The following is a 26,451-nucleotide window of genomic DNA, read 5'->3' as shown; positions in this document are numbered from 1 at the left end:
GGAGAAGTATCAAGGGGGGTGGAGTAGTGCGAAAATAGGGGTATATCGATCTTTTCGACATCGCAGAGCAGAGGGGCGCATTGCATTTACAATCGAAGTTGGATAAAATGGGGAAGAAGCAGAGGGAGAAAGTCCGGCTTCCGAAGACATGTAGTATGTACGGAGAGTCGAATTTGGAAAAAAAAAAAAAAGGGGGGGGGGGGGGGGCACTACTACAAGGTTCGTATGGTAATGGGATTTCAAACGTTGCGCAGAGACAACGGACGGGTAGGATCCGGGTAAAATAAGGAGGAGCAGAGCAATTTTGGTTTTCTACTCTTCGTTCCCGAAGATGAATTTGTGGTTCTCGAGGAGAGTTTGGACGGCCGTGCGTTGGTGAATGGTGTCCGTGAGTTCGCGTTGGATGTCCATGGGTCGCATAATTGTTGGCGCGAAGACAACGGCGAGGTTTAGAGGAGTCATCTAAGAGGAGAGTTAGAAAGTCTTTAAAGGTCCCCAAAGAGCAGTGTTTCTTACCAAATTGTCATCAGCACGTTGAATCACGCGTGAGAGATGGAAGACCAAGAACTGAAGACAGTCGCGATGAGCGCGGGGAATTTCGTTGACAGCAGCGACCATGGCCTTCGCCTTCGCTTGCTCTCCTCCCATTTCTAAACATTAGGTCAGCGAATGTCTATCAACGGAATGCTCAAAAGGGATGCACGTACGGCCTGCTTCAATGAACTGGTCATAGACATCGAAAGTAATCAGTGGGATTGGCAGTCTTCGCAAGTAACCTTTCAGAGCAGAGGTAACCGCATGAATATCCAAGTCAGGGTCTGAGATATCGTATTCGTTACTCTTCTCAAAACCACTCTTAACTTGGTTGACTTGGGAGGCAGCACCGCTCTTGCGATAAATACCCTCGATATCCATGCCTGGAAGTTACGTTAATGAATGCAATCTGAAAAGGTCATTTAGCAATAACTGACCTCGAAGCTCGACTTCCTCAATGCATCGACTGACGATGGCTGGGACTACTCGCTTCTCAAATTCGCACCTAGCAGTCAGGTCAGAACCAAATAGCACAGAACTATCCTCGCCAGCTAAGTTGGTGCTACTATTGTTGTTATGTGATCCCTTGAATCGATCCTGTTGTGGTCTGTGCGTGTTTCCTTTCCCTCCAAACCAGCCTCCTCGAGACGCTGGCTCCTCCTTGGACTTCATGCTCATAGAACTCGTCATAGAAGCAATGTCCGGCTGGGAATGAACGGATCCGTAAGGCGTGCCGATCACTTTGATGTTGTATTCCTCCTCACGCCTTGGTTCGGACGGTGCGAAGGCACCCTTGAAGCCCTTTGTGACGTTCTTGATGGTGGCCTGGCTGCCTTTCTTCCAGTTGAACTTGGTAGGTTTTCCAGTCTTGCGGATATTGACGACCTGCGGTTGAGCCAGGGTGGCTTCGCTGTCGGCTTCATGAAGGTTAGAGTACGATGGCTCGTGCGCCATTCCCTGTATGTCGACTGAGATGTCTGATTTCCCCTTGTGATGAGCGTTAGAAATCCCCAAGCCGTTTGCAGATCGGCCGTTATCAATGGAGTGATTGCCATTGTGCTGCTTGTTTTCTTTGAGGGTTCGTTGTATTGATTCAATGAGGTCTCGATTCATGTTTGACAACTTGGTGTTTTGAGCGCTGAGCGACTCATATTCCTGGAAGCCCTTGTCTTTCATCTGAATCAGGTTTGAGATCTCATCGGTGAGCTCGGTGCGCTTCGCGATCAAATCTTCGATCTGCCCTCCAAGTTGATCCTTAAGCTTTTGCAGCGAGTTCGCAAAATCTTTCAGGACATCCGATTTCAACTGGTTGATGTCTAAGGCTCGACTGTCTTCCTTCGCGCGTTTCAGGTGCTCCGTCATGATTTCCAATTCTCGGATCACCATTTCCCGCTGTGTATCCAAAACGGCCATAGTGTTTCGTTTTTCTCTCAACATTGTGTTTGCTTGTTTGATGTCGGCGGCGCTATTAACCGTCTCCTGCAACCCATTCTTTTCGGCCTCGAGCTCAGCAATTCTCTGTTGAGCTCTACGCAGCTCATTCCTCAAGTTCACACTCTCTTCTTTGGAGTCTGGTGAAGCAACGGTAGGGCTACTAATGTCGATAGAGCCGTTAGTGGGCCATTTCTTGTGCCCCCGAGCCGACGCCGAGCCTCGATCGCTGAAGCTGCGTCCGTGCTTCGACATAGCATTTGAGACCCTACGGAGCACGGAGCCTTGGCCCTCTTGGTTCTCTTGATTCGAAAGCAGTCGTGCGAAATCCTCGTCCATAGAAAAATCGACTTGGGCGCTATAGCGAGGCAAGCCTCCGACCGGGGAGAGCATACTTTGGGAGTTTTCGCTCTGAACGGTGCTCATGGATTCCGTAGGCCTGTGGCTCTGCAGTTGTGGCAGTGGTGGAGGGGGAGGGGGAGCTCGAGGAGAGGTGAATGTGTCATTTGGTTGCGTGGAAGAAGGTGGGGGAGGCCGTCCGGCGGAGCGTTGCGGCGGGGCTGGCGGATCGAGCATACTCCTCACAGGCGGCGATTCGATGGGACTAGAGATGTTATAATTGCCATTGACTTGAGGCAGGCTGGTAGAAAGTGACGGCTTTCGCTCCAGTTTGGAAATGGTCGGAGTTGTAGGGGAGGTCGAAGGCATGTCTTTCCTCGTGACAGAGGGTTTGAGGGAAGAGGCATTCAAGGAATCTCCCCGTGTTGGACGCTCTACTCGCTGTGTGGAGCTGTATGAAGATCCCGAGGTTGCTGGTGAATCTTCACGGCCCCGGTGTTCCAGAGGAGACTGTGAATCCAGGGGAGTCGGTGACGCCGTGATAACCGACTCGAGCGGAGGACTCAACATGCGGCCGGCTATATCAACAGGAGGAGTGCCATGGGAAGGTGAGCGGGAGTCCGGCTTGGAACCTCTCCTCGCCTCGGCCTTCTTCGACTTTGGAACATCTTGCAATCTGAAAGCATCTGTCGAGTGGGATGTCGAGGGCGAGCTGGCATGCTGGCTTCGTGACCGGTCGTGGGCAACTGACGGAGATTCGTGTGCAGACTCTTTTCGCTTGCGAATTGTGTCCGCTAAGCTGTCCGAAGCTTGGCGTCCCTTCTCTTGGTAGGCAATATGTGGGCTTGATGGGGTGGCTTTTGGCTGGCGTTCCGTCGAAGAGGACCGTGACCTATTCTCCTTCAATATCTCCCTGTGATTCCCTGTCGGCCTGTTGAAATAGTCACGCCCAGGCTTTCCGTCAGCACTGCGGTGCTGTTGTGTTTCCATTATGCCCTCGTTGAGTTTCCTTGACTTGCCAAGAGGTGACGGGCCGGGCGCAGGATTCGGGTCGAGCGCAAAGGGAAGCAAGATGCCATCTTCCCCTGCGTCAGAAGTCTCCGAGTGATTTGATTCCTTGTAGGTGCTCGCAGGCAGAGTCAAGTTTTCTAAGGAACAAACAAGCGTCAGCGATGTACGTAATGGTTGGAGCGGGTGACGAACCTTTGCGATTGTCTTCCGTGGAAGCAGGAGAAGCATCGCGCCTGAAGTTTGCGGGCGAGGAGTCCTGCCTTCGAGGATGCTGTGGGTGCGGGGAAACGTCAGTCGTGGGCGGGTCAGAGAACGGTTCTGACGACAACGGGGTGTCTAGATCTGGTGTGAAGGTCACAGCGCTGGGAGGCAAGGCGGGCAAAGACTTGTCCGTCTTCGGAAGTGCCCCAGCAGACGGAGGGGGCTTCTTCGACTTCTTCCGCCGTCGAGCCATGAGGGATTCATGACAGGACATGCAGAAGATACCCTGCGATGTGCGGGCATACCGCAGATTCTCTATCTTGCGCTTGCAGTTCCGACAGCGGAAGCAGTTGGCACAGAAAGCCTGATCGCCGGTCAAGATGGCCAGATCCTCTATTTTGTTGCCGCAGTGGTTGCAGCTGTATGTGCAGTTATTGCATATTAAAGAGCCGTCACCGAGGAGGAGCAGGTTCGCATCCGAGTCGAGGAGGGTGCCGCAAGTGTTGCAGCGGAAGCAATCGATGTGCCATCGGTTTCCAGCTGCTCGACAGTCAGTGCCACTTCGAAGAAGCGTTGAGAGGGGTCTGGGAGAGGCGAGAGGGTATGCAAGGGACGCAGTGTCTGAGTGAAGAATGCTTACCAAGCTCGAATGCCTTCCCTTCTTCGAGGATCTGGAATTGCGCCTGTTAGCTCTTGGGGAATTGGACACGGAGACGACGGTGCGGGTTTACCTCTCCGCATCCCTTGCACGGATACACGACGTCGTCCTGGTCCAGCGGGGACTCAGGATAGCCACCGGGCGACTCCATCTGGCTGCTTCAAGCCCTCTGCTGCGACGCTGCGAGGGAGAGGGTCTGCTCTATGGCGGAAGGGGTAGGACACGGCGCCCTAAAGGTGGATGCGAGGGACAATATGGGGGTGGTGGCCCCGATACGAGCGTCGTCGGAGACAGGAAATGATGGTCGGTGGGCGGGCAGATGGCCAGCAGCGGGCGGAGAACTGTGGTGAGAGTAAGCTTCCGCTACGCGTGCGACATGCGGCGCCAGATGTAGTGCACAGAAGCAGCAGCGCGCTCAGGACAAGAACAAGGAGCGACGGTAGTGAGCGACGAGATGTCGAAGTCGAGCGAGTGGTGTGTCTCGGCGGTCAACAGCTGCCCAGGTGTCGCTGCGTCGCTTCACATCCCCTCCGGGGCCTTGATGGAAGGGCTGTGGGTGTGGAGGGCAGAGGGGCCAATGGCTACGCGGCAGCGAGCGTGGTCCAAGCGGGCAAGCCCAGACTTTCACTTGGCCCTTCACCCTTCACCGTAGTGACTGTAGTGACCGCAGTGACCACGCTCCTCTGAAAACTGGCGCTTCACAGGGTCTGCTCAGAACTGCACTAATCGCCCTCGGCGTAGACGGCACGGCAGCGTGTGCGCCGTCCTCCCCCCCAAAAAAGGCCCATTGACAGCAAGCACTCTTCAGGCCCAGGTCCTGCGCTGCTGCTTGGGAACTACACTGCAAAAAGCTGCCCCCAATGCACAACTTTCGCGCAGCAACACCTCTCAGCCGCAGACCGCCATCCCTCCAACAACAGCGCCAGAACACTTGAAACGCCGCGAGCGGCTTCTGTGAGCCCTGGTGCTGAAGCTTCCCAGCCAGTCCCAAAGGGTCGAAGCGACAAAGTCAAGCAGGGTCAACAAGATCACTACCGCCTCTCCACATCGAAGATCCGACGGTTGTGCCGCCCCTCCCTGCCAATATTTGCGCACTGCTTAAATAATTTAATGCTTTACGTGCACGGCATCACGACTGTGTTGCCAGCTTGTTTCCAGCTCGCGCATGGGGCTTTGCGACCGTCAAGGCTGGTGGCCGCCATTCGCCTCCATGTCATATCGTTCACACATCCTCTGTTCACCCATCGTGGTCGCGTGGGCTGCATATATCGTCCAACCCAAACGGAGCAGTTGGCGGCGGCCGCGGCTGCGCTAGTGGCAAGCCCAGGCACAATTCCATTTGACAACTCCTCGCCCCAGCTCACCTCACGCCCGCGCTCCAGGGCACGCAAGACGCAGCATCTGAAGGGGGAACCTCTCCCAAAATAGAAGGCACCGTTCCTCCATGGGGATCCATCAGCTCCAAACGCCCTCCCCAGCATGCCCGTCATCTGTCTTCATATATAGAATAATGCAGGTACGCGGCAGGCCTTCCGACGAGCTGATAACAGCCACACGTCGAGGGAGGTGGCTCCTAAGGTCGACGCTCACCAAACAGCACACCCATCAGGCAAATAAGCCCGTTTCAGACTCATGAGAGCAACGGATGTGTCAACACGTGTCCGCCTTCTACCTGCTAGAATAACGCACGCAATCACGGGAGATTTCAGGACGAAGGAACAATATGCGCGTCAGAAGGCTTTCCAGCGCCTCACCGCTCCCCAGCCGCAAAATGTCAATCAAAAGCCTGTCTCCCATCCTCTTCCCGGGCCTCACCTCATATGTACACAATACCTCTGCCCGTGCGATCCTATCCTTATCTGGCCTAAATCTATCACAATTTATTTCGCCAGCGATCCGGCAAGCCACCACTTTGATACACGCGGTAAGCCGAATCACGGGCCCCGTTTCATCGAGCCGAGCGGAAGTCTGTACCTGAGGTACCGGGCGCTTGGGAAGACCACCGCACCACCTCAACCCCTCTAAAACGACCCAACAACGACTTCAATTTTCTTTTAGCACTGACATATCACTGGGAACATCCCCGCTGGCGACTTTGCATTCATCAGGTATAGCGGGTCACGAGTGCAGACTGCCGAAGCCTTCAAGCGAAGCATCAGACCGGCTGTCGCACTTGCGCAACAGCAAACGCCGATTACCAAAGCCACAAGTGTGTGATGAGCGCCGCCATCGTGCTCGCGGCTGGACTGCTACCGATCTAGTCACTCAAACTAACGATTAATCACGCTGATAGCTCCTCTAAAAACGCCCTCGTACCAATGCCTCCTCTTGTCTCTCTCTTCATCCCGATGCTCGTGTCGAAGTTGGTTTTAAGTTGTGTCACCGCGTTTGATTTGCGTGTCGTACAGTCAGAGCTATCCTCTTGTCCTGCTTAGTTCCCTTTCACTTTAGTCAAACCCTTTGGCTCTCGCACTGCCACAACGACAATTGTTATCTTGAGTCAAGAATCACAGGAATATTTTATTGTTTGACTTAGCGTCACCGCCCCTCTGTTAAACCTTCTCAGACCCGAATACTCTGCTGCAGATCCCTGGAGCCGGCCCGGCACATTTTGGTCTCAAAGTCATGCATGAAGTGTGCCAGAAGTCAGCACACTAGGCATGAATTGGTGCGAGTGTGCGAGCTTCGATCAATTCTCCGATGGCAGGAAGGCTGTCGTCGAAAAGCACACGAGACTGCTCATGATTCATGTTCCACAGTTTGCTCGAATCCTCAGCTGCCGTATCACAAGGTTCCTTGGAGTTGTGGGGTAGACAGGGGCTTTGGTGTGCCACCCCCAAACTGCTCATCAACTCTCCGTGCACAAGAGAAGCCGATGGCAACCGCATGATCCTTCGGTTTGAAACTCGGTCGATTCTGTTTCCGTCCTCAGGGGTAGCGGAATGCCCTCGGTTTCTTTGGAGGCATCTTCTATCCTCAGTATTTCTATGATTTCCATCAGTTACTTATTTGCTAGCTAACTGCTAACTCGGCCCTTTCCTATGCCGTTCCTTTCGTTCCTTGGTCTTCACGAAATTATTTCCCCTCTTCCCTCCAACCACCCTCCCGCGACGGCATGCACCAGAACTATTCCTCGAGGCCTTTGTCTGCTACCCCGCCAAAGTGCCCCTCTTGAAAACAAACCTTATCGCGATGGTGCGGGGAAGACAAGGGCTCGTACTTGTGACCAAAGCGTTTGTTGGAGATAAGAACGGGGGTGTGCCGTTCTCAAGATCTGAGGGGTTGGGTTGGGATAAGCGGAAGCTTCCACACCGACATGACTCATGAGAGAATGGAGAGAAGACCCATTGAAACAGCCACCACTGTATTCCGAACTCTACCGAGACCTTCCCTTGTGGAATCAGCTCCGAAGTGTCCCTAGTGTGGAAAATGTTCTCAGTGTCTTGACCACCAGTCATTGACAGAGCCAAATGGTCACTTTATCAAGAGAGCTTGAACGGAAGGAACATATCCGTTGATACTCTATCAGGATCAGTTATAATTTACCATCCGAACCAGCTACCGTACAGCGCTACTCAAAGCAAAATTTTCTTTGATTGGCGGCGAATATCCCCCCGCCTAAACCGAAAAGACGCCCTTTTTTTATCCTCACAGCTATGAAATCAAGAGAGCTGAGAGGAAGTCATGATATGGCCGCAGAACTGACATATGGGGTTTCAGGAGGGAGTCGTAGTGCTTCCTGCATGAAGGATGAAAGTGAACCCAGAGTAAATGTCCAAATTTACTTCTGAGACACCTATAGTCCACCTAATATTGACTTTTTGCTTAGAGCTGAGGTCTAAATGAAGATATAATCCGGTCCACTAATAGAGGCCTTGTGACTGCACCGCCACATGCCGTATGCCACAGTCGGATTCTTACTGTTCTTCTCTACACTGGAGAACGAATTTTACCTCGGCACCCCGAATGCTTGCCTTGGACTCTCGTTCGACTTTTAGACCCTCGCATTGCCATTTTCACGATGCTTGCGCCTGCCACATGATGTGATTATGGGTGGATGTGGTTGCTCGATTAGGGTTAGCGTTGAAATGGCACTATTTTTGGTGTGACCTCACCCAACGCCTCATCCAAAGCTCATTGCCCCTTCGAAACATCACAACAGATTCACCGTCTTTTATGCTTCTCTTTAAGGTTACTATTCGACGCATCGAAGCATACCTTCCGTGCATATGCTGTGCTCAGCTCAGCTCGTCCTTTAGTTAACACCAACACTGCTTTTCCCCGAATATCCGCATCAGTTGATTTTAATGAGGATATGCTAAAGCACGCGTTGTAGTGCGATTCATGCAATAGCGACAATTATAGCATCTCTCGTGAGTCTCGTTGTTATGTCCATGGCTAAGACTTTATCGAAAGCTCAGGACGTTGACTGAACGTTCAGTCAAACGAAGGCGGATAAGCTCGACGCTATTTTAACTTCTCGTGCGAACAGCTGGAGAGCATCCAGGAACCATGCACTGCTGGTCTGTCACCCTGGCACTCCAAAGTTCCCGTCACAATTGACATCACCTTACTAAAATGCTCTCCTGACTGAACCCCTCGCGTAATATACATGATTGGTTTATACGATCAGATGACATCGTGGTCCTATCGTATTCTTTCAATACTGTCAATGCGCCTCCAAATCCAGGCTCTCGAACGATGGAAAAGGAAATCTCCGAGCTTGACATCGTACATTAGTCCGATAGAAGAGTTGTTGTTACCTCGTGGTTTCGTATTACCATTGCCGTCACGACTCTGGCCTCCCCATCAAGGACTTCGTATGAATAGAGGATGGTGGGTATATATTGCCCCGTGGTTGGCATCCACCATCCTAGTTCTATCACACAAGCATTCAAATACATCAACATCCCTTCTGTACATACATATTGATATCTCTACATTTCCTATTATCCACTCGCTTCGTTAACACGCTCGCTCAACGATGCGCTATATACTCACATCTACTGCCCTAGTGGCAATAGCTTCGGCTACTCTCCCCACTATCAAGGATCCATGCCTCGCAAAGTGCGTTGCCACAGCCGGATACGCTGATATCGAGCACCTCTGCGCGACCTCAGCCCGGGCTCTACTTGCGGCATGCAACCAGAAAGAATGCCACGATGACTGGCAAGACTATAGGCTGGAATATGAGAAGCTCTGTGGACCAACTCCATCATCGTCATCGTCGACAACAACTTCTACACCAACGCCGACCCCAACTGACGACAAGATTCCAGACCTCCATCAAACCTGCCTCAAAGGGTGCTCCGAGAAGTTAGGCTATAAGCTAAAGAGCGTCTTCTGCACTGACGATAGTGGTGCCGCCATTGGACAATGTGTCAGCAAGAACTGCCAGGCTGATGTCAGTTACGTGTTTGAGGAGTATGGGAAAATTTGCGGGCATTATCCGACCCCAGTCCCAACAACTACTCCAACTCCGACGCCGACACCTAATCCATTCCCCTACAAGTTCACAGACGCATGCGTCGAAAACTGTGTGAAGAAGGGCGGCTACAAGGACGTCAAGGAGTTATGCACTGCCGAAAACGCGGTTCGTGAATGCGGCATCGACAATTGTCCCCAAGACTGGCAGGTATTTGGGTGGGAGGTTGACCAAATCTGCCGCCCGAATAACGAGCCAAGGCCGATTCCCTGCCCAGACGGAAGCAGTTTCTACTGTGTCTGCCCCTCAGGCTACACTCCTGACTATCGCGGGTATTGCAGGGCAACGAACACAACACCCACGCCAACACCCACACCAACTCCATTCCCCTACGACTTCACTGATGAGTGTCTGAAGAAGTGCGTGAATGCTGGCCCGTGGAAGAATGCTCACGAGCTATGTGCGCCTGGAGCCTGGGATTCTCTGATTGTATGCAAGGCCAAGAATTGCCACGACGACTGGCACGACTTCCAAGCCGAATATGCTCTCATCTGCAATCCAAAGACGTCGAGCTCCAGCACAACCCCGACGCCGACACCAACGCCAATCCCATGCACGCGGAGCCATCATGGCAATTGTGAATGCCCGTCAGGCTACTACTACGATTATCGTGGATCCTGCCGTCCGATCATCACGACTCCACCGCTCCCGACTACCACCCCTCCTTACCCATGCTGGAACAAGACCTTTTGCACGCATCCGCATCCTAAGCCAACTGAAGTCACCATTACCACAACATCCATCGAAACGATTACCTGGTGTCCCCCGAAGTGTACATGTCATGGCCAAACCACTAAGTGGACGCACACGCAAGGTCCAACGTCCTGTCCACCAACAGTGACGTGCACGTGTGTACTTCCAGGCTACCCGACGTTAACAACTTGCCCGCCAAGTGTGACTTGCACTGGCCAAACGACGACAATCACGGAGGGAAGCACGGTTGTGTTGCCGAGTGAGAGTCTACCACCACATACACCAGCGGGCCCAACGACAAGCGTGCAAGAATTTGCTGGAGCGGCTGCGACCGGAGGGGTAGGGTTGATGGCTGCTATTATTGGGTTGGCTGCGGTGTTGTGAGGAGCTGGATTGGAATGGGATGTAGATGAAAGGGGGGTTTAGGCATTGGGGATGAGAGAGGGGATAAGAGTGAGGGGATAATGTGAGAGTGAAGAACCAGGAGGATTTAATTGGGCAAAATTGCTTGACGGGTAATGAATCATGTCGCAATGGTTATGCGCATAGGCCAACAGGTAAGAAGGTTAATAGTGTGTAATAGTAATGTCATTCTTTTGTTTAAATTGTATGACTAGATGCGATGCGCTTCAAAGTTTGAATAGCGTTCATGTAATAGGGGATCTAATTCGGCTTGATACCTGTCGAGAAATCATGGGAACCTCATCATGGCCTGATCAAGAGTCGAATCTTCAACGACTACGCAGCTTCAACCGAGCCTTTCATTATCATCCTCGTTCTTGGCAGATGCTCTAACTACCATTAGAAATTAGGCCGTCAGGCGTGAGCAGACCTCCTTCACCACCTACACTCTTTAAGCCGGCCATAGATCCTACTACACTTCCTTCCTTTGCGCCATTGTTCATCGATTTCACTCTATCAACTGCCACTGCTATCAACTAGTGACGAGCTTCTAGTGACCGATACGGCAGGAAATAGAAAGGGTTAGATGATTCTAGCCGGGCAATAATCGAGCCACCTGGAGAGCAGGGAAGCCTGGTCAAGAAGATTAGCGCCCGGAAAGTCATGGTTGGGGCAGGATTCGTCAGGGTTGCGCAAATTCATGGCCGCAAACCAGCCTAGAGATGGAACCGGTACGGGATAGATCGCAGGAATTTTCTAAACTTTGGTACGAATGTCGCCTTAGCCATCGGCTAAGAGTCTCCTCCCGGTGTGTGTCAATCAAATTGTTTACTGATTCTAAATGAAGCGAACTTGACGTTTCGAGATAGTGTTTGCCTGTGTTGCCTGTGAACCACTCCGTCTTCGGGAATCCTGGTTGTGTCTTGGGTCTCGGTACGGATGCGAAGCCCGGTACCTGAGGTATGGATAGGGTGGCCCTGTGGAAGCCAGATTCTGTGTTTTTCTAGTGTAAATTGGTGCCATTGCCTGCTGGGCGTGGCTCTGCGCCAGTTTGCAGACGGTATCCAAGCAAACCTCAGCTTTCATGAGCATTTGATGCTCGATAGTTCCGTCGGTCTTATCTATCCCCTTCACCAGCAGAGGTGAGACTATTAATCTAACGTATTTTCTGGCCTCCCTTTTGTCGACTTCTTCCATACAATTGGGGTCAAAGTCTAGTCCAGTCCCCCCAACTTCAAGTGGCAATGACATATCGACGGTCTATTTCTTCATGTCGAGGTCTAGGTAGATTGCAGTCCGTATAATATCCTCCAGATATTTGCGCGCCTTCTCCCTTTCGGATTTAGTTGTGCTGTTGTCGACATATCTTCTCAAAGTTTTCCATATCGGTGCTCTGAGTCGATAGGCGCGAGAATGGGTCTCTTCTTGCATATGTGTGTTTAGATAACTTTCGATCCTTTTCCATGAAAGAGAAGTGAGAGATTTGGGACTCTCCACTCACGATATGCTTTGCGTCTGGTATGGGTCCTAAATCAGCGGCTGAGACCTTTTGCTTTGGTTCTGGGCAGTCTGAAAGGAATTTCGTACCTTCCGCAAATGACCTCTCTAGTGGGTATTTCCCAGCGTGACCTGCAAAAAATATAACCAGACCGTGGGTCAGAATAAGAAGTGTCAAATACCCGCCGTTGCAGAGTATCCCACACACGAGCCTGGATGAGCCAAGGCCGAAACTTCCTGTCTTCCAGGTATGCCGCCTAGTCACGACTAAGGTCGTGAAATTTTCCTTTGGTAATTTTTATCATGTAATTCCCTGAGTGACCAGAATGGGTACTGGTCCACCGTCTAATTTTATCTTGAAGATATGTCACCTTGTTTTGAAAGTGCTGGTCGTTGTAAACTGCTGGTTGTCTAGACTGTTCCAGGGATAGCTGTGTTTTAGCCTGGTTCAAGCGCGCTGTAACATCTAGTAGTTCTCGTTGGAAGCGCTCAACTTCGTCTTCAAGTTGTGCCTTGTCCAAAAATGGGTCAATAAGAGGTGCTCGGTCGGATAAATCACTGCAGAAATTCGAGTCCTCCCCGCCCGTTTCAGAGTCGCTTGCAGGCTCATTATCATCACTCAGAGAGGAGGAAGTGGAAGGGGACTTCGCTCATCATTGATACATGGCGGGGGATGTTAAGTTAGGTGCTGGAGTGAACAACGAGTGAGCGTCTGAACTCTACCTTGGGGCTCAACGGAGTCTATCGCGAGTAGCTACACACCTTCACACTTCTGGCGAAAATTTGACGAGAAAAAGCCACTCGCGGGGTCGCTTATGCTTCGTAGGGACCTTGGGCTAGCAGGTTCTCGCCGGAAGGATCAACTAACATCAGGAAGAAACGGCTGACGGAAACGCAAAGCCAATAGGGGCTGGAGCATTTGAGGATTCTCTCGGCTTCTAACAAAGGATCTAGTAGACACACTGAGCGCTATAATATATACACAGCTGTTGAGAGGCAATGATGACTTGGCCGAGCCAGTGCATCCTCACAGGGTTCCCTCTCCTGTACTATGCCTCCATTTCATCACCGCACTACCTCGATAGCACCATCTAAGTCAGTGAACACTTCCAAAGACATCATGACTTTCTTGACATACTATTCGAAGGGGCCGGTCTTAGAAATAAACGGTAAATTCTAAAGCGTTCCCTCTTGGAAACATGACAATATCAATGTCGACTACGCGATATGATTGCACGACGGGGTTATAAACTCCGGAAGTGCCTCGAAAGCCCTATCGAGCTTGCAGATGATTTTGCATAGCAATCTTTCCCCTAGCCGGCGGCTCATTAGCGGGCTACCATGGCTCTCAAAGGTTGCACCCTGCCACTCACCTGAAGACTTCCACTCCAGTGCTTCAACATCAATAGTATATCCATGGCATACCCATACCCCAATAGAAAATCTCTCATCTGCGATTCCTTCCGGGCATGCAATATGTTCCCTGGATTTGTGTGTTTTTGGACGTATATGTTCAATTTTCTCACCCTGTGACGGGATATCAGCAGGGCTTCCAACAGGCCGTACTACGGTCCGTACAAAGTGAACCGTAACGGTCACGTGTTCAATACGAACGCACCGAGTTCGTGAGCCGTACCGTACGTTTAATAATGCCCTAGGTACGGTACATAGTACAGATTGTATTACCCTTTTAGGGGGTTTATATAGGGGTTCTGGAAGGGTAGAAGGGCTCTGGCGAGCAGGAGGCCTGTAGGGAGCATTTAAGGGAGCTTCTAGGGCTCTAATTAGCTAAAAGTTTTGTAAGAACGCTTAAATCTCTTTCTAAGGGTTTTAATCTATTTATCTGCAGTCTGTTGTCTTAAAAATGCCTATTATAGACTATTTTCTATTATAGAGTTATCTATCTACGCCTCTTGCTGCCTTATAGGCCTTATCTAGTCCTATCTGCTCTTGTTACTAGAGAGAACTAGTTATTTTATAGTTAATTAGACCCTAATCTTGCGTTATTAGAGACCTATAGTCTTAGCTGTTTTAGCTAGTACAGCGTACTTTAATTAAATTGTACTACTTGTACAGATTATGTGAGCTGTAACAGTTACAATACGTACACCTACCTCTCCTCCTCCCTGTCGTACGAACGTACACAAAATCTCACCCGTACAGGCCTCAAAATCGCCCAATCGTACAGTACTACGCCTCGTTGGAAGCCCTGGATATCAGCATGGTTCTTTACCGCTGGAGAATGGGGAGGTGGAAGCTCATTTTCTTTACCAACCACTCTAGTTTTCCTACTACTATGTAACGACTCTCACAGTGATCCTATGTTACCCGATCGTGAGGTTGTTCTTCCTTCCCTGGCTCTTAAAAAAATTATAGGAAAATCCGTTGTGTAGACGCGAAACCCGAGAAGCGACGATACTTCAGCGACTGCCATGACAGCACTACGACCCGCAGCACTCCATCTTACGGCGAGTCAGCGGCCCATCTATGCTGGTGGCCCTCATTACTTACGTGCCGAATCCAGGAGAGTGACGGATCTCAATTCTGTCATTATATTCCGCCTTCAGCAGGTGGGCTAGATATTTTGATGAACCCATTCCACCCCAGGGCTTCCAAAGGGGCGTACTAAAGTACGTACAAAGTTAGCCGTCCAGTCACGTGTTCAGTACGAACGTACCCAGTTTGTGAGCCGCACTGTACGTTTAATAATATCCCAGGTACAGATCATATTACCCTTTTAGGGTGTTCGTATGGAGATTCTAGGGGAGTAGGAGGGCTCCAGCGATTAGAGATAGAGGTGGATTATCTTGCTCTGCTGCGATTAGTCTTCAGCTATAGACAACGTACTACCGCAGGATAAGGCAAGAGACGCAGTCTAGAGGGCTCTTAACTTCTGCAGCCTAGGTAAGAGACTGTGCAAAACAGACAACAGAGGCACCTAACCAATTAGACGAGGTCTGTAAGTATCTGAGCCGTTTCAACTAGAGTACGGCATACTTCAATCGAATCATATTCCTCGTACAGATCGCGTGAACCATAACAGTTACAATACGTACACCTGCCTCTCATCCTCCCTGCCGTACGAACGTACACAAAATCTCACTCGTACAAGCATAACGATCGCCCAATCGTACAGTACCACGGCTGGTTGGAAACGTTGTTCCGCCCACCAGGACAATAGCCTGCGCAGATTAGCTCAGGGGGCTTTGTTCGGAATCAATACCTGAACGAGAAGTACCTTTGGTGGTTTATGGCATGTGCCTAAAACTTGGCCAACGTGCTGCTGAATTAACGCCCTTGCTTTGGAGCACGCAGGCTGGAACAATGTTTCGATATGGTCATTAGTAGCTGTGTGAGCCTTCAGAAGAGTATCTGCAGGTGGAGTATCCTACCGCACAAACGCCCAAATTCACCTTCGACGAATATAGCGCTGTATAGGTCTCCTATTCCAATTGTCAGGATCCTCAACTGTGGTATATATTACACGTTTTCAAAATTCGAACCTTTACCTTCTACACATTCACCCAGTCTCAAGGGGTTCGGCCAGCCATTACTTTACCTGACATATACCCTGCGGATGAAGGGACGAGGTTAGAGCTCAGCTGAGGCTCTAAGAAAAGCAAAATTAATTATCGTTGTTTAATTTTCCGTTGAGACTAGAGAACAGGTTCCCGGAAAGCGTGACTCATGTAAAGACGCCACCACCTGTTTTCGGTCACGCGTCTCCACCCCAATGCTCAACAGAATACCAAGTCCTTAGCCTCCAACTCAACTAGTCCTCGTATTATAGGATACTGAATCTATCGTACTATATAAAATGGACCTATTACAATTGTTCCAAGGAAGAAGTTGAAGACAGACCGACGAGGCTGAGGTTACAGCTCACAGCCCACTGGACATCGACAACGAATCGAATCAGTGGACCTCTCAAGGAGTTGATGCCCTAATTTTTGTCATGGGTGTCGCGGGGTCAGGAAAGGGCTACTTCATCAACAAACACCGGCCTAATTCGGTAGCTGAGGGACATACTCTTCCATCCCTTGCGTAAATCTGCACCGTTCGTTGCGACTCGAATGTTAACATTGGACACATAGAAACGAAAGCATGCATGCTAATACAGATAGCGATTGGTGCCAGTGGCTGTGGTCGATACGCCTGGGTTCGACGATGATGAAGACAGCGATGCAGAAACACTAAGTACAGTGTCTATCTCTGATTCCTATCCTGATATACTTAGTATGAGTGTAAAGCGCAGATTAAATGATTCCTGATAGCTTAGTATCACTTCGGTATCGCTCTCAAGGGAATCATCCCTCCGCAGACTCAACGACACCCGGTTTTCAGGCTCAGCTCGGTGATATCTCGAAGTCTTCAGCGAACTTTGCGGAGACCATGCCCTCGCGAATGTTGCGCTCGTTACCACGATCTGGGACCAAGTGGATCTCAGAACCAGCCTGAAAGAGACGTAGACTTGCAGAACCAATATTGGGACTATTTGATTTCGAAAGGCCCTTCTGTGTTTCAGTACAACGGCACCCAGGGAATGGCCGAGACCATCGTGGGGTAGCTTCTGACAAAGGGCGATGTTGTGCTGAGATTCAACATAAGCTGTCGGATGACCATCGTTTCCTGGATAGTACGTCTGCCGGCGCCATTCTAACCTCTAAACTTGAAAAGCAAATGGGAGATCGGGAGAAGAAATCGGAGAATCTTCAAAAAGGAATTGACGAAGCAGAGCAGGTCGGAAATTGAGCAAAGGTGGCCCGTCTGAGGAAGCAATTAGAGGAGGAAAGAGATAAGCAATTAAAGCAAATTAAAGGCCGTAATGAATTACAACACAGGATTGATGATGAGACTGATGAGAAGATTGAAGAATCCAATGAGGAGAAAAAGAAGAGGGGCGAGAAATGGAAGAGTCGATTACAAGTTTCTGGGGCTGTTATTCGACCATTGGCTGCCTTGACTATTAATATTATATTACCTCTAGCGGGTGTGGCATTGTGATTGGCCTCCGGCTTCTAGGCATAAATTCCTTAATGTATATCGTATCTTTATACTCGGAAACGCGCGAAGGGGCAATCACAACCGCCATTTATATGTCCTTCAAGACGAGTCTCTTGGGCCTCCTGGGATTCTCTCTTCCGACTTGTGAGGCGCGCTGCTTGGATGAAAATCTCAGTAACTTTTCATGTTCTGCGGCAACACTCCTGGGTTCTCGCTAGAGTTCCTTTTCCTTGCGCATAACATAGAATCGTGCTCCCAACCGCCTTCTTATCCAACGAGGTTCCGCCCTCTGTACATGCAAGTACTCAAACGATGATCGAAAAAGTACCAACGTCGGCGCCGATAGCGTAGACGAGCCTACCTCTATTTTCATAAGCTGGGGGGGCGTTGTGGTATCACAAGGTTGGGGCTAGAGCCTTGCTCCTCTGGAGAGGAGTAGTGGCGCTTGAGAGTTGATTTATGATGAACATGATTCCTAAGACCATTACGGTTTGGTACACGGGCTCATCAGAGCAAATAGAGAAATCAGCAGATAATTAAAATTTCGGATGTGAAGCTGTAAGTCGGAGGGCTCGACGATGGGCTGCCCAATCAGCCTTGGTCTTGGCGTCTCATCATACTATATAAATCACACAGCTCCTCAGACCTTCAGTCCACAATACATCACTTCTTTCTTAACTCATGTCCAGTGCAAGGCTACAGAAGCAGAATTGGATGTAAAGCACAGCTCTATAAATCCAGGGGCCATGATGTTGTATGATATCAAGCTGTGAAAGGATAAATATTAACACACAAACTCTATCAAAAGCGAGGGTGATAATAGCCTCTCTAAGTTGAGTATAAAATAGCTTCCACTTTCATTGCACAACCAATTACTAGCTCTCGCTTTACGTATATCTCTCTCCAAAAACTCGAGAATCACGATATGAGATTGGAGCTTGGACCATCCCGATAACGGAATAACGCTTCTCCGACCAATCAAGCTCGTTGACGACGTACATCTCCAAAGCCCAGCTCCCCATCCTAACCTCAAAGCACCACTAAAATGCTCCGCCTAATACCCCTCTCAACGCTCCTACTAATAACCTCCGCTTCCATCCTCCCGCTCTCCGAACGCTCCCCGCTCCCTTTAATAATCTGGCACGGCCTGGGCGACAACTACGATGCTGACGGCCTCAAATCGGTCGGCGACCTAGCAAACGAAACCAACCCCGGAACGTTCGTCTACAACATCCGGCTAGACGAAGACCCTGGCTCCGACCGAACGGCAACATTCTTCGGAAACATAACCCTCCAAATCGCCCAGGTTTGCGAGGACCTCGCCTCACACCCTATACTCTCCACGGCGCCAGCCGTAAACGCACTGGGCTTCTCGCAAGGCGGACAATTTCTCCGGGGATATATTGAGCGGTGTAACTTACCTCCTGTTCGGAACCTCATCACATTCGGCAGCCAACACAACGGAATCGCAAAATATCAAACCTGTGGTGCGGCGGACTGGGTTTGTAAGGGAGCAATGGCGTTGCTTAGAACGAATACCTGGTCCGATTACGTGCAATCACATCTCGTTCCCGCGCAGTACTTCCGCAGCACGAACGCCTCCACTGGCGAACCGAGTTCCGAGTACCTAGAGCACTCGAACTTCCTCGCAGACATTAATAACGAGCGCGAAGGCAAGAATGCTACATATGCGGAGAATCTCGCAAGTTTGGATAATTTTATTATGTATGTTTTTGAAGACGATACGACGGTGATTCCGAAGGAGAGTGGGTGGTTTGCGCAGACGAATTTGACGAGTGGAGATGTGACGGACTTGCGGGATAGGACGATTTATAAAGAGGATTGGATTGGACTGAAGAAGTTGGATGAGAAGGGAGGTTTGGTGTTCAAGACGACGGAAGGAGGGCATATGCAGTTGAATGATAAGGAGTTAGTTTATTTGTTTAAAACGTATTTTGCTCCTCCAAAGGCGGCTTGGGAGGTGGTTGGGGAAGTACTGCAAGAAATTGTGGAGCTGTAAAATCGAAGGCAAATATTGTGGAATGGCGTTATTGATACGGTTGATATGCATTATTGCTGCGCCGGGTTGCACAGATCGGATCATTTTGAATATTATTGTCAAGGATCAAGTTCGCCTAGGCTTTTAACCACTCACCTAACTATATTGCATACCATCTTAACGCCAGGATGAACTTGAAACCCCTTCCCATACAGACTTCTGTGCGTGCAAGTTTTCAGCTAGCGATTAGTGGTGCCTGAACAGATTTCATCGCCTCGTTCTTTATCTTCTTCTTTCGCTCCTTACTAATCGAAGCCTTTTCCTTCGGGGTAACATTGATAGCCTTCATCTTGTCTGACTTCTTCGATCTCGACCTCCGCTCCGCAAGCTCCTCCTCATCAATCAACTCATTCTCCCACTCCTCAAACTTCCTCTTCTTCTCATTGATACGAGGAGCTCCGTCTCTAATTGGAGGTGTCCATGGCTGATCAAGGACCTGCCGCTCATCCAGCCACAGTTCATCCGCAAGCCAGACTGGCAGCGCCATTGTGCTGCCTCCCTTGATATGAAGCGCGCGGACATTCCTCCAGCCTTTCGGTATCAACCTCGTCGTCAAGTGCGACACTACCGCTCCAACATTCTGTGATACTTGCTGGGGTGTCATGGAAAGCGTGCCGATCTTAACCGTAGTGTTTGCAGAGGAGCTCAGATTGACCAAAGTGGATATAAGCGTCGTCTCAATATCTTGAGCGACTTCCTGTGGTGTTGCTGTGACTCTTGTTTTCGTGCCTTTTTTCTGTCTCGTCACCGTGACGGGCATTGGCCGCTTGCCTTTACTGGAGTAGAACACTTTACCAAGGACTTTTGGGAGGGTTGTGATGATTCGGTCGTCGGCTAGGAAGACGTCGTATTCTACGAGTAGCTGTCGTTTCTGCTCGAATGATTTGTATTTCGTTCTGAGCTTGTTCACGTCGATGACTCGGCAAATTTTCGCACTGACGTTCTCAGGGAATGAAGAATCTGCGATGAGGTCTTTGAATTCGCGCTGGGGCTCGCGCACGATAAGACAGATCCGCACATTTTTGGGCTGTATTGAATGGAACAGTGGGCTGGAGAAAAGTCAGAAATTGGTCAACGTGGGGATGACGATCGAAACAGACATTTTGTTCGGCTTCAATCGATTCTCGTCTTTGACGTGGGTCTTTGTAGAGAGAGTCAAATAGATGGGTGCATCGTCCTCCTCGGAATCGCCATCGTCTGCTGCGAGTAGATTCTTCTTGTCCGCGGATTCTGCCTTCAGTATCGCATGCTTCTTCATGTGCCCTAGGAGACCTTTGGCGGCTCGTTCGACTTGGGCAGGGTCTAACTGGTAAGGAGATCCGCTGGTGACTTTGGTTGTGAGAGCAGTATCGCTTTGCGCGCCTTTGACTACCACGAATTTCGACATGGTTGCTGGGAGTTTGAGGTGAAGCTGTAGTGGCACCGGATGGGAACTGTGGAAAATTTCGACGGAGGTTGGGGTTTCTTTTCTCCGACACGACGCGGGGAAGGTTCTTCACGTGATCAAGCCAAGCGTTTACCGCTTTTGGAGATGATTGAGACTGGACTGACCAATAAACGCGCGTCAGGATGGTCTCGCGCCTTCACGCCTCAGCATGCGATGCAGGAAGCCGGCGAAGACCACTCGTATCGAACCTAGCCTGCATGCATTCGCACAGAATATCTGCCTTCGAATCACAGAGAGATATTCTTCTCGTGCGATGATGACCCCGTTTGGCCCACGGCATTTTTCAATATGAAACCCTTTCGCACCAAGGTATTGCAAAGCCTCACGCCCGAAACCGTAGACCCGCCTCCCTCGCGGTTTGAGCACGCGTCTATACCGCTCCATTGGAACTCTCTTGGGGCCTCCTTGCAGCTGCGGCCCGACATCATCGACTCCGTGCTAGCGAAGTGAGCGCTGCGAACATATTTTCTTTTCTTCGCAGCCTGATGCTGTGGTTGGATACGCAGTAATCCACCTGTGCCCGATCAGCCTAAAATTGGCGATTCAGCAGGACACCATTTCTCACCGCAGGGACGGAGTACGCAATTCAGGATTATGTTTGCTGCGAGCAAGATCACATCCACAGCGCGTATGGCCGAGGCCAATGGGCGCGGCCAAAATCCAGACGATATGCGGCGTGGGGAGGGGTTGGGAAGCGGGACAAGAGATGAAGGCACTGCAGAAACCGAGCGAGTAATATCTATTACAAGCGTGACAAGCGTGAACCTTTGTGCACAAGCACGGAGCATTATGAACGAGATCTTGTTCGCCGAGGAACACCGGATGGCATTTGAAGATTGAACATGAACCGAAAATCTGCTTTGAAGAAGCTGATATAGGAAGAAACGCAGCGATTTTGCGGAGCAAACGTAATGCTGAGCCGTCACGACTGCAATCCTTGCAAAAAATAATGAATTTGTGCACGCCGGGGAGGAATTCCTGTGTGGAGCTCAACGTCCGAGCTTCTACGCTGGAGCGCGTCTACTCGCGGAGCGTAGGTAAAACTCCACAACCGCGACGTGACCGCATGGTCGTTCCGACGTGACCGTTCCCTCCTCCCAATTAACCTCATGGCCTCTTCACCTTGACCCCCTCTTACACACTCCACCACACCTCTTCTTCTTTCTCCTAGCATCTCCCTCTTGAGTCGTCCCGGGTGTCCGAGCCTCGACCACGGCTCACTCCTTCGCGGTGCTTATATAGAAGCCTGACACGGCCGCCCTGGTTCGCGTCTTCACGCATCCTTTGCACGATGGACTCTTCGCCTGGCAGTCGTGCAGACCAATTGCCCTCTGAGTCACCTTCGCAGCGGCCAGAGTCGACGCGGAAGCCATCGCTGCTCCCCGCGTTCGAGCCGCTCTCGTCATCACCGTTTCCGCGTCCAACATCCTCGAAACGTAAATTCGCGGAAGAATCCCCTTCATTCCCAAAACAGCAGCTGAAGTACTATCCCACACCAGTTCCCACCTCTTCCACAGGCATCCTAGCATCGTCGTCGCCTCAGAATGCACGCCTAAGTCTGGCACGTACCATCTCAACCCTCTCAGAGCGTGTCCCCCTCGGAGCCGTATCTATCCTGAATCTTCCCGCAAATGGCGAGATTATTCGAATGGGAAGGTCTTCTAATTCCTCACATCACCAATTGTCTGCAAATCGCCTAATATCGCGTGTACACGTCCAGGCCGCGTATCACGCTCCGAGCGCGTTGTACCCACATGGCTATGTTGAGATCGTGTGCTTGGGTTGGAATGGTGCAATGATACATTCCCTAGGCCGTGTGCACGAATTGAGCAAAGGGGAGACGTACACGTCGGAGAATCCGGACGCAGAGATCATGTTGGATGTTCAAGATGCTCGCGTAATGATCGCGTGGCCAGACACAAATGGAAGGAAGCTCTCATGGGACTCGGAGACTGGGGAAGGAACATGGAACGAGGACGAGTCTCCGATACGCCGATCAACCCAGGACCACTTCGCCTCCAGCCCTCCTGTCATTCCGAGGTCGCCAGTCTCTCAGAGCCCGATTCGACTGCCAAGTTTCGTGGGGTCCGCCCAGCTAGCCTCCGTCCAAGTGTATGAGGATGTTGACGCTGCTGACGAGGATGCTGCAAGCCCTAGCCCTACGCCTGCTAACAATGAGACCTTTCTCCGTCCAGCCCTTTCGCGCTCTATTTCTGCCCAAGATCCCAAAACTCAAATTAGCATTCTGTCATCTTTTGCAGCAGATGATTTCTCCGATGGTGACGAAGAGAACGACCCTGTCGTGCTCTCATTCGGTCCCTGCGGAGACAACCTTCTCCCTCGCCTCGCGTCATTCTCCACAACCACCCCAACTCGGTCAATAAACCCTTCCCAGCGACGCCGTAAACCCCTCGTTACCTCTCAGTCTCCCCAACAACGCTCAAGCTCCGAGTCCCTATGCTTCAAGGAATCACCCATCAAAAATCACGTCATCAATCAGCTTGCGTTCTCCCGTGTCCATTCTATCCCCCTCTCTGGCATCCATGGCCAGCTCCCCGCAGAGCTCAAGGCATGTGCCCGCAAATCGTCAGGAGACAGGAGCGCAAACAGCAGTGAAGCCTCTACTCCGACTCCCCAGCTCACCACGCAAGACCTAAAGAAGCTCATGGATGACATACCTTGTATTGGTGAGATTCCTCGATTGGGAAAGGACGCGGCCGGCAAGCCTCTCGAGAGTGAGTTCTACTATCTTCCAGAGATGGATACGGATCAGATGAGGCGTGACGCTGTCACTGGTGGCATGGGCGGGACTGGCCTCCGAGCTGTTAGGAAGCAACATAAGGTTAGTCTATTCTAGAAACTTAGCCAAGCGACTAATCCTTTGATGTCACTAACATTTATCAACGCTTTAACAGCAATACTATTGGAAGCGCCCACGACACTAGTCTCATACAGACTGACTCCCCGTACCACTAGCCGTCTACACCCTTCGTACAAACACCACGCGCACCCTCCATATATACCTCGACACAAAGGCAATGATGGCCTTGCTCTTATTGCCTTCTCGCAGGCACCCAGCACCAAGAATCTCACACCGAACACAACCCACCCATCCACCTTGCACATCGGATTCTGTATCATCCCCATGAAGCACAAACAACCCAATTTCCTTAATTTCCAGCAACCCATCCATCAATGCATAGCGAGGCGTTTGTTGATACCACATCCCATTTCCCATTCACCCATTCACCCATTCGATTCAAGCATATATTCCCCCTTCGATTCGATTCGATTCACAAACATGTCTTCACATACACCTTGCCATACCCAGACACTTTTCTGTACTGTACCCTACCCTTCCTGTTCCCCACCTTTTCCTAGGCCGTTGCATTTTCGGAGCAATGTCGATTCACTTGCTTCCCCCCTATCCAACGAAACGAGTGTCTTTTGTCGTTTGTTAAAAGCACCATGCCACGACACTCCTCTTTTGGACGAACGCGTATGTTCGGATTTTCCCTTTCTTCTCCTATGGCCGGATACTCGATTTTCTGGATTTCACGGGACGTCTTCTCTTTTAGTTGTTCGATTTCTGGATTCTGAGGTGAATACCGATACCCGTGCTCCCGGACTCAGAACTCCTAATTTCCCTTCCTTTCTGTGTGCCTGCGTTCTACCAACACGCACCACATGCTGTCTCTCATCGAGCATCCTGTGCGTTTATCAATGTTGGCCTCTCTCTCACAGACGGTCAATGCATGGACGGAAGGATGTCAATGTCGCGACCTCACGAACCCATCACAATTTGTCTTCTAGCTACATGGATGACCTTTGCATCTGCGATGGAAAAGTTTGGCATGCTCTTACGGTCCCATGCTGCGGCATGTGGAAGGAGACGTGTATTTCAGTTTAGATAAAATGGAGTAATCACTCTTGCAAGACTGTGTCAAAGCCATGTGTGATGCGTATCGTTGTCAAAATGATGTAGTGGTAACCTAAAGCTAACAACCTTGAAGATAGTTGTTGGCAACATTTCCTTCTCCATAGTTGCGCACACAGACTGCTAAAAGGATTCCTACCATGGCCCCAATCAGAACGGTTCGCCCCTGCTTGTACTAATTAATCTAAAAATATCACGAAGGCAAAACCAGCATTGTTTCTTGACTTAGCATAGTTACAAATATACTTAGATTTGCATGAAAAGGATAGCAATCAGTTTGAAATTTACCTAGGATCTAATTTTTGTGTGATGTGATGATATATGACGTAATTGATTATGCGAATGTGGCGCGCACTCACGTGACGCAATTGCGCCACCATTTGCTTTCTAGATGTGGAAAATATCACATCTGGCGACCCAATATCTCTCAAATATGCTGGAGTTCATTCATCTTAGTGATCACTAGTGGGATATGCACTCAATCCGGTCGAAGAAGAAGAAAAGGGTTCGAGTTATCACTCTACATGTATTGCATATTTGCAAACCTAGTTCTGCCAGTAGCGAGCACGGTAGCTCTGTATAAAAGCCATGTTTCCACCCATCCATGCTTGCCATCGCTTCGTACTGAACTGCTTGCTTTGTTCCAGCCATCCCGACTCCCCATGCGCCGATGCGATCCGTTTACTTCAGCTTCTTCTTGGGTCGGAGTTGGTTGCTGTGGCCGCACTTCTTCTTGCGCTAGTGGATATGTTAGTGTTTGTGGATGGGGGTGAGGTGTGCAGCGAAAAGAGCTTACACAGTTGACAGCACGCGGTGGGAGACGGGCCTGTGATACTATTAGCCTCCCATGCTCTTCCATCGATATAGTTAAACCGGCTGGCTCAACGTACATAGCATTTACGGCAGATCCTATACATTCATTAGCATTCCTGCTTTGACATCAAAACATATACAGGCTCTACGAACATCTTGTCGCAGTTGTACTTCGAAGCCAATGCCTTCAGCGACGGTTCAATAATACCGCCACGCAGACGCAAGACCAGGTGCAGGGTCGACTCTTTCTGGATATTGTAGTCGGAGAGTGTGCGGCCATCCTCGAGCTGCTTGCCGGCGAAGATTAGGCGCTGTTGGTCCGGGGGTATGCCTTCCTTATCCTGGATCTTAGATTTGACATTGTCTAGTTATTGGTTGTTAACGCCATGTCTTTTCAAATGTAGGATTTTGCAACAGTGATTGGGAAGCCTGTCAGGACTTCGAGGGGGGTGGAAGAGGCGAGTGTGGAGAACGAACCGATTGTGTCGGAGGACTCCACCTCGAGGGTGATGGTCTTGCCCGTTACTACAAACATTGGTGAGCAAGTTGACTGAAATGCATAATTTTGGAGGTATTCTTACGGGTCTTCACGAAGATCTGCATGTTGGCGGTGCTGCTGGATCCTGTATGAAGTTCGCGCGGTCGTGGAGCGGCGAGTTTGTTCGAATTCGAAGTGTGTGCACGGACCCACTCGCTAAAGGAGATTATATAAGCGAGTAGATATCACGTGGCAACCCATTCACCCCTGCCGTTTATATACACTCGGAGGAAAATAAAACTCCACAAGCCGAATGTTGTGATAAGAGAGACTTAGATCAAATGTTTCGGCAAGATCACGTTTAGACCAGACCCAATTTCCAATTTGCCTCGAGGCATCCGCGCTAATTCTCAAGCTTTGAAAAGTCGAAAATATGAGGCAGCTTTCCAAATTTTGAAATTA

The 26,451-nt window shown here is 50.3% G+C and overlaps 8 protein-coding genes across 8 annotated transcripts; 4 read left to right on the top strand and 4 right to left on the bottom strand.

The window, feature by feature from the left end:
* Positions 1–191: 191 nt before the first annotated feature.
* Positions 192–4,727, bottom strand: BDR25DRAFT_341699 (rho-type GTPase-activating protein-like protein 2). Its single transcript, XM_033693631.1, has 7 exons — positions 4,248–4,727; positions 4,157–4,187; positions 3,508–4,056; positions 972–3,452; positions 708–917; positions 517–650; positions 192–462 (listed from the first exon to the last, which is right to left on the bottom strand). The coding sequence occupies exons 1-7, from the start codon at positions 4,323–4,325 to the stop codon at positions 313–315; spliced, it is 3,633 nt and encodes a 1,210-aa protein (XP_033549747.1). The 5' UTR covers positions 4,326–4,727; the 3' UTR covers positions 192–312.
* A 4,209-nt stretch (positions 4,728–8,936) lies between these two features.
* BDR25DRAFT_302501 (uncharacterized protein) lies at positions 8,937–10,957 on the top strand. Its single transcript, XM_033689808.1, has one exon. The coding sequence runs from the start codon at positions 9,159–9,161 to the stop codon at positions 10,734–10,736; it is 1,578 nt and encodes a 525-aa protein (XP_033549746.1). The 5' UTR covers positions 8,937–9,158; the 3' UTR covers positions 10,737–10,957.
* A 634-nt stretch (positions 10,958–11,591) lies between these two features.
* On the bottom strand, positions 11,592–13,370 carry BDR25DRAFT_353218 (uncharacterized protein; the record flags this gene model as incomplete). Its single annotated transcript, XM_033695133.1, has 9 exons — positions 11,592–12,014; positions 12,117–12,147; positions 12,203–12,518; positions 12,574–12,900; positions 12,951–12,981; positions 13,022–13,087; positions 13,116–13,161; positions 13,215–13,277; positions 13,321–13,370. 9 exons carry the CDS (start codon positions 13,368–13,370, stop codon positions 11,592–11,594), a joined length of 1,353 nt encoding a protein of 450 aa, XP_033549745.1.
* Positions 13,371–13,450: 80 nt separating this feature from the next.
* Positions 13,451–17,711, top strand: BDR25DRAFT_353217 (uncharacterized protein; the record flags this gene model as incomplete). The annotated part of the gene is made up of 28 exons (XM_033695132.1): positions 13,451–13,464; positions 13,512–13,742; positions 13,796–13,876; positions 14,347–14,585; positions 14,645–14,821; positions 14,859–14,881; positions 14,918–14,947; positions 15,015–15,075; positions 15,184–15,206; positions 15,237–15,269; positions 15,295–15,410; positions 15,452–15,588; positions 15,616–15,683; positions 15,711–15,841; positions 15,919–16,003; positions 16,028–16,169; positions 16,226–16,295; positions 16,346–16,393; positions 16,428–16,448; positions 16,526–16,657; positions 16,689–16,809; positions 16,848–16,991; positions 17,028–17,251; positions 17,325–17,399; positions 17,431–17,462; positions 17,501–17,534; positions 17,581–17,657; positions 17,695–17,711. The coding sequence occupies 28 exons, from the start codon at positions 13,451–13,453 to the stop codon at positions 17,709–17,711; spliced, it is 2,586 nt and encodes an 861-aa protein (XP_033549744.1).
* A 222-nt stretch (positions 17,712–17,933) lies between these two features.
* BDR25DRAFT_302500 (palmitoyl-protein thioesterase 1 precursor) lies at positions 17,934–19,434 on the top strand. Its single transcript, XM_033689807.1, has one exon. The coding sequence runs from the start codon at positions 18,301–18,303 to the stop codon at positions 19,273–19,275; it is 975 nt and encodes a 324-aa protein (XP_033549743.1). The 5' UTR covers positions 17,934–18,300; the 3' UTR covers positions 19,276–19,434.
* Positions 19,435–19,466: 32 nt separating this feature from the next.
* On the bottom strand, positions 19,467–20,720 carry BDR25DRAFT_283503 (ribosomal protein L1). Its single transcript, XM_033688055.1, has 2 exons — positions 20,415–20,720; positions 19,467–20,363 (listed from the first exon to the last, which is right to left on the bottom strand). The coding sequence occupies exons 1-2, from the start codon at positions 20,699–20,701 to the stop codon at positions 19,490–19,492; spliced, it is 1,161 nt and encodes a 386-aa protein (XP_033549742.1). The 5' UTR covers positions 20,702–20,720; the 3' UTR covers positions 19,467–19,489.
* Positions 20,721–21,892: 1,172 nt separating this feature from the next.
* Positions 21,893–23,706, top strand: BDR25DRAFT_283500 (uncharacterized protein; the record flags this gene model as incomplete). Its single annotated transcript, XM_033688054.1, has 2 exons — positions 21,893–23,603; positions 23,677–23,706. The coding sequence occupies exons 1-2, from the start codon at positions 22,053–22,055 to the stop codon at positions 23,704–23,706; spliced, it is 1,581 nt and encodes a 526-aa protein (XP_033549741.1). The 5' UTR covers positions 21,893–22,052.
* Positions 23,707–25,218: 1,512 nt separating this feature from the next.
* BDR25DRAFT_312775 (ubiquitin-domain-containing protein) lies at positions 25,219–26,114 on the bottom strand (the record flags this gene model as incomplete). Its single annotated transcript, XM_033691327.1, has 6 exons — positions 25,219–25,436; positions 25,495–25,550; positions 25,589–25,607; positions 25,720–25,875; positions 25,989–26,036; positions 26,093–26,114. 6 exons carry the CDS (start codon positions 26,112–26,114, stop codon positions 25,219–25,221), a joined length of 519 nt encoding a protein of 172 aa, XP_033549740.1.
* Positions 26,115–26,451: the final 337 nt, after the last annotated feature.

This window comes from Lindgomyces ingoldianus (assembly GCF_010093535.1).
Source record: "Lindgomyces ingoldianus strain ATCC 200398 unplaced genomic scaffold BDR25scaffold_10, whole genome shotgun sequence".
In the NCBI taxonomy this organism is placed as follows: domain Eukaryota; kingdom Fungi; phylum Ascomycota; class Dothideomycetes; order Pleosporales; family Lindgomycetaceae; genus Lindgomyces; species Lindgomyces ingoldianus.
Note: the sequence above shows the minus strand (reverse complement) of the source record. Positions and strands in the feature narration are given on the sequence as shown.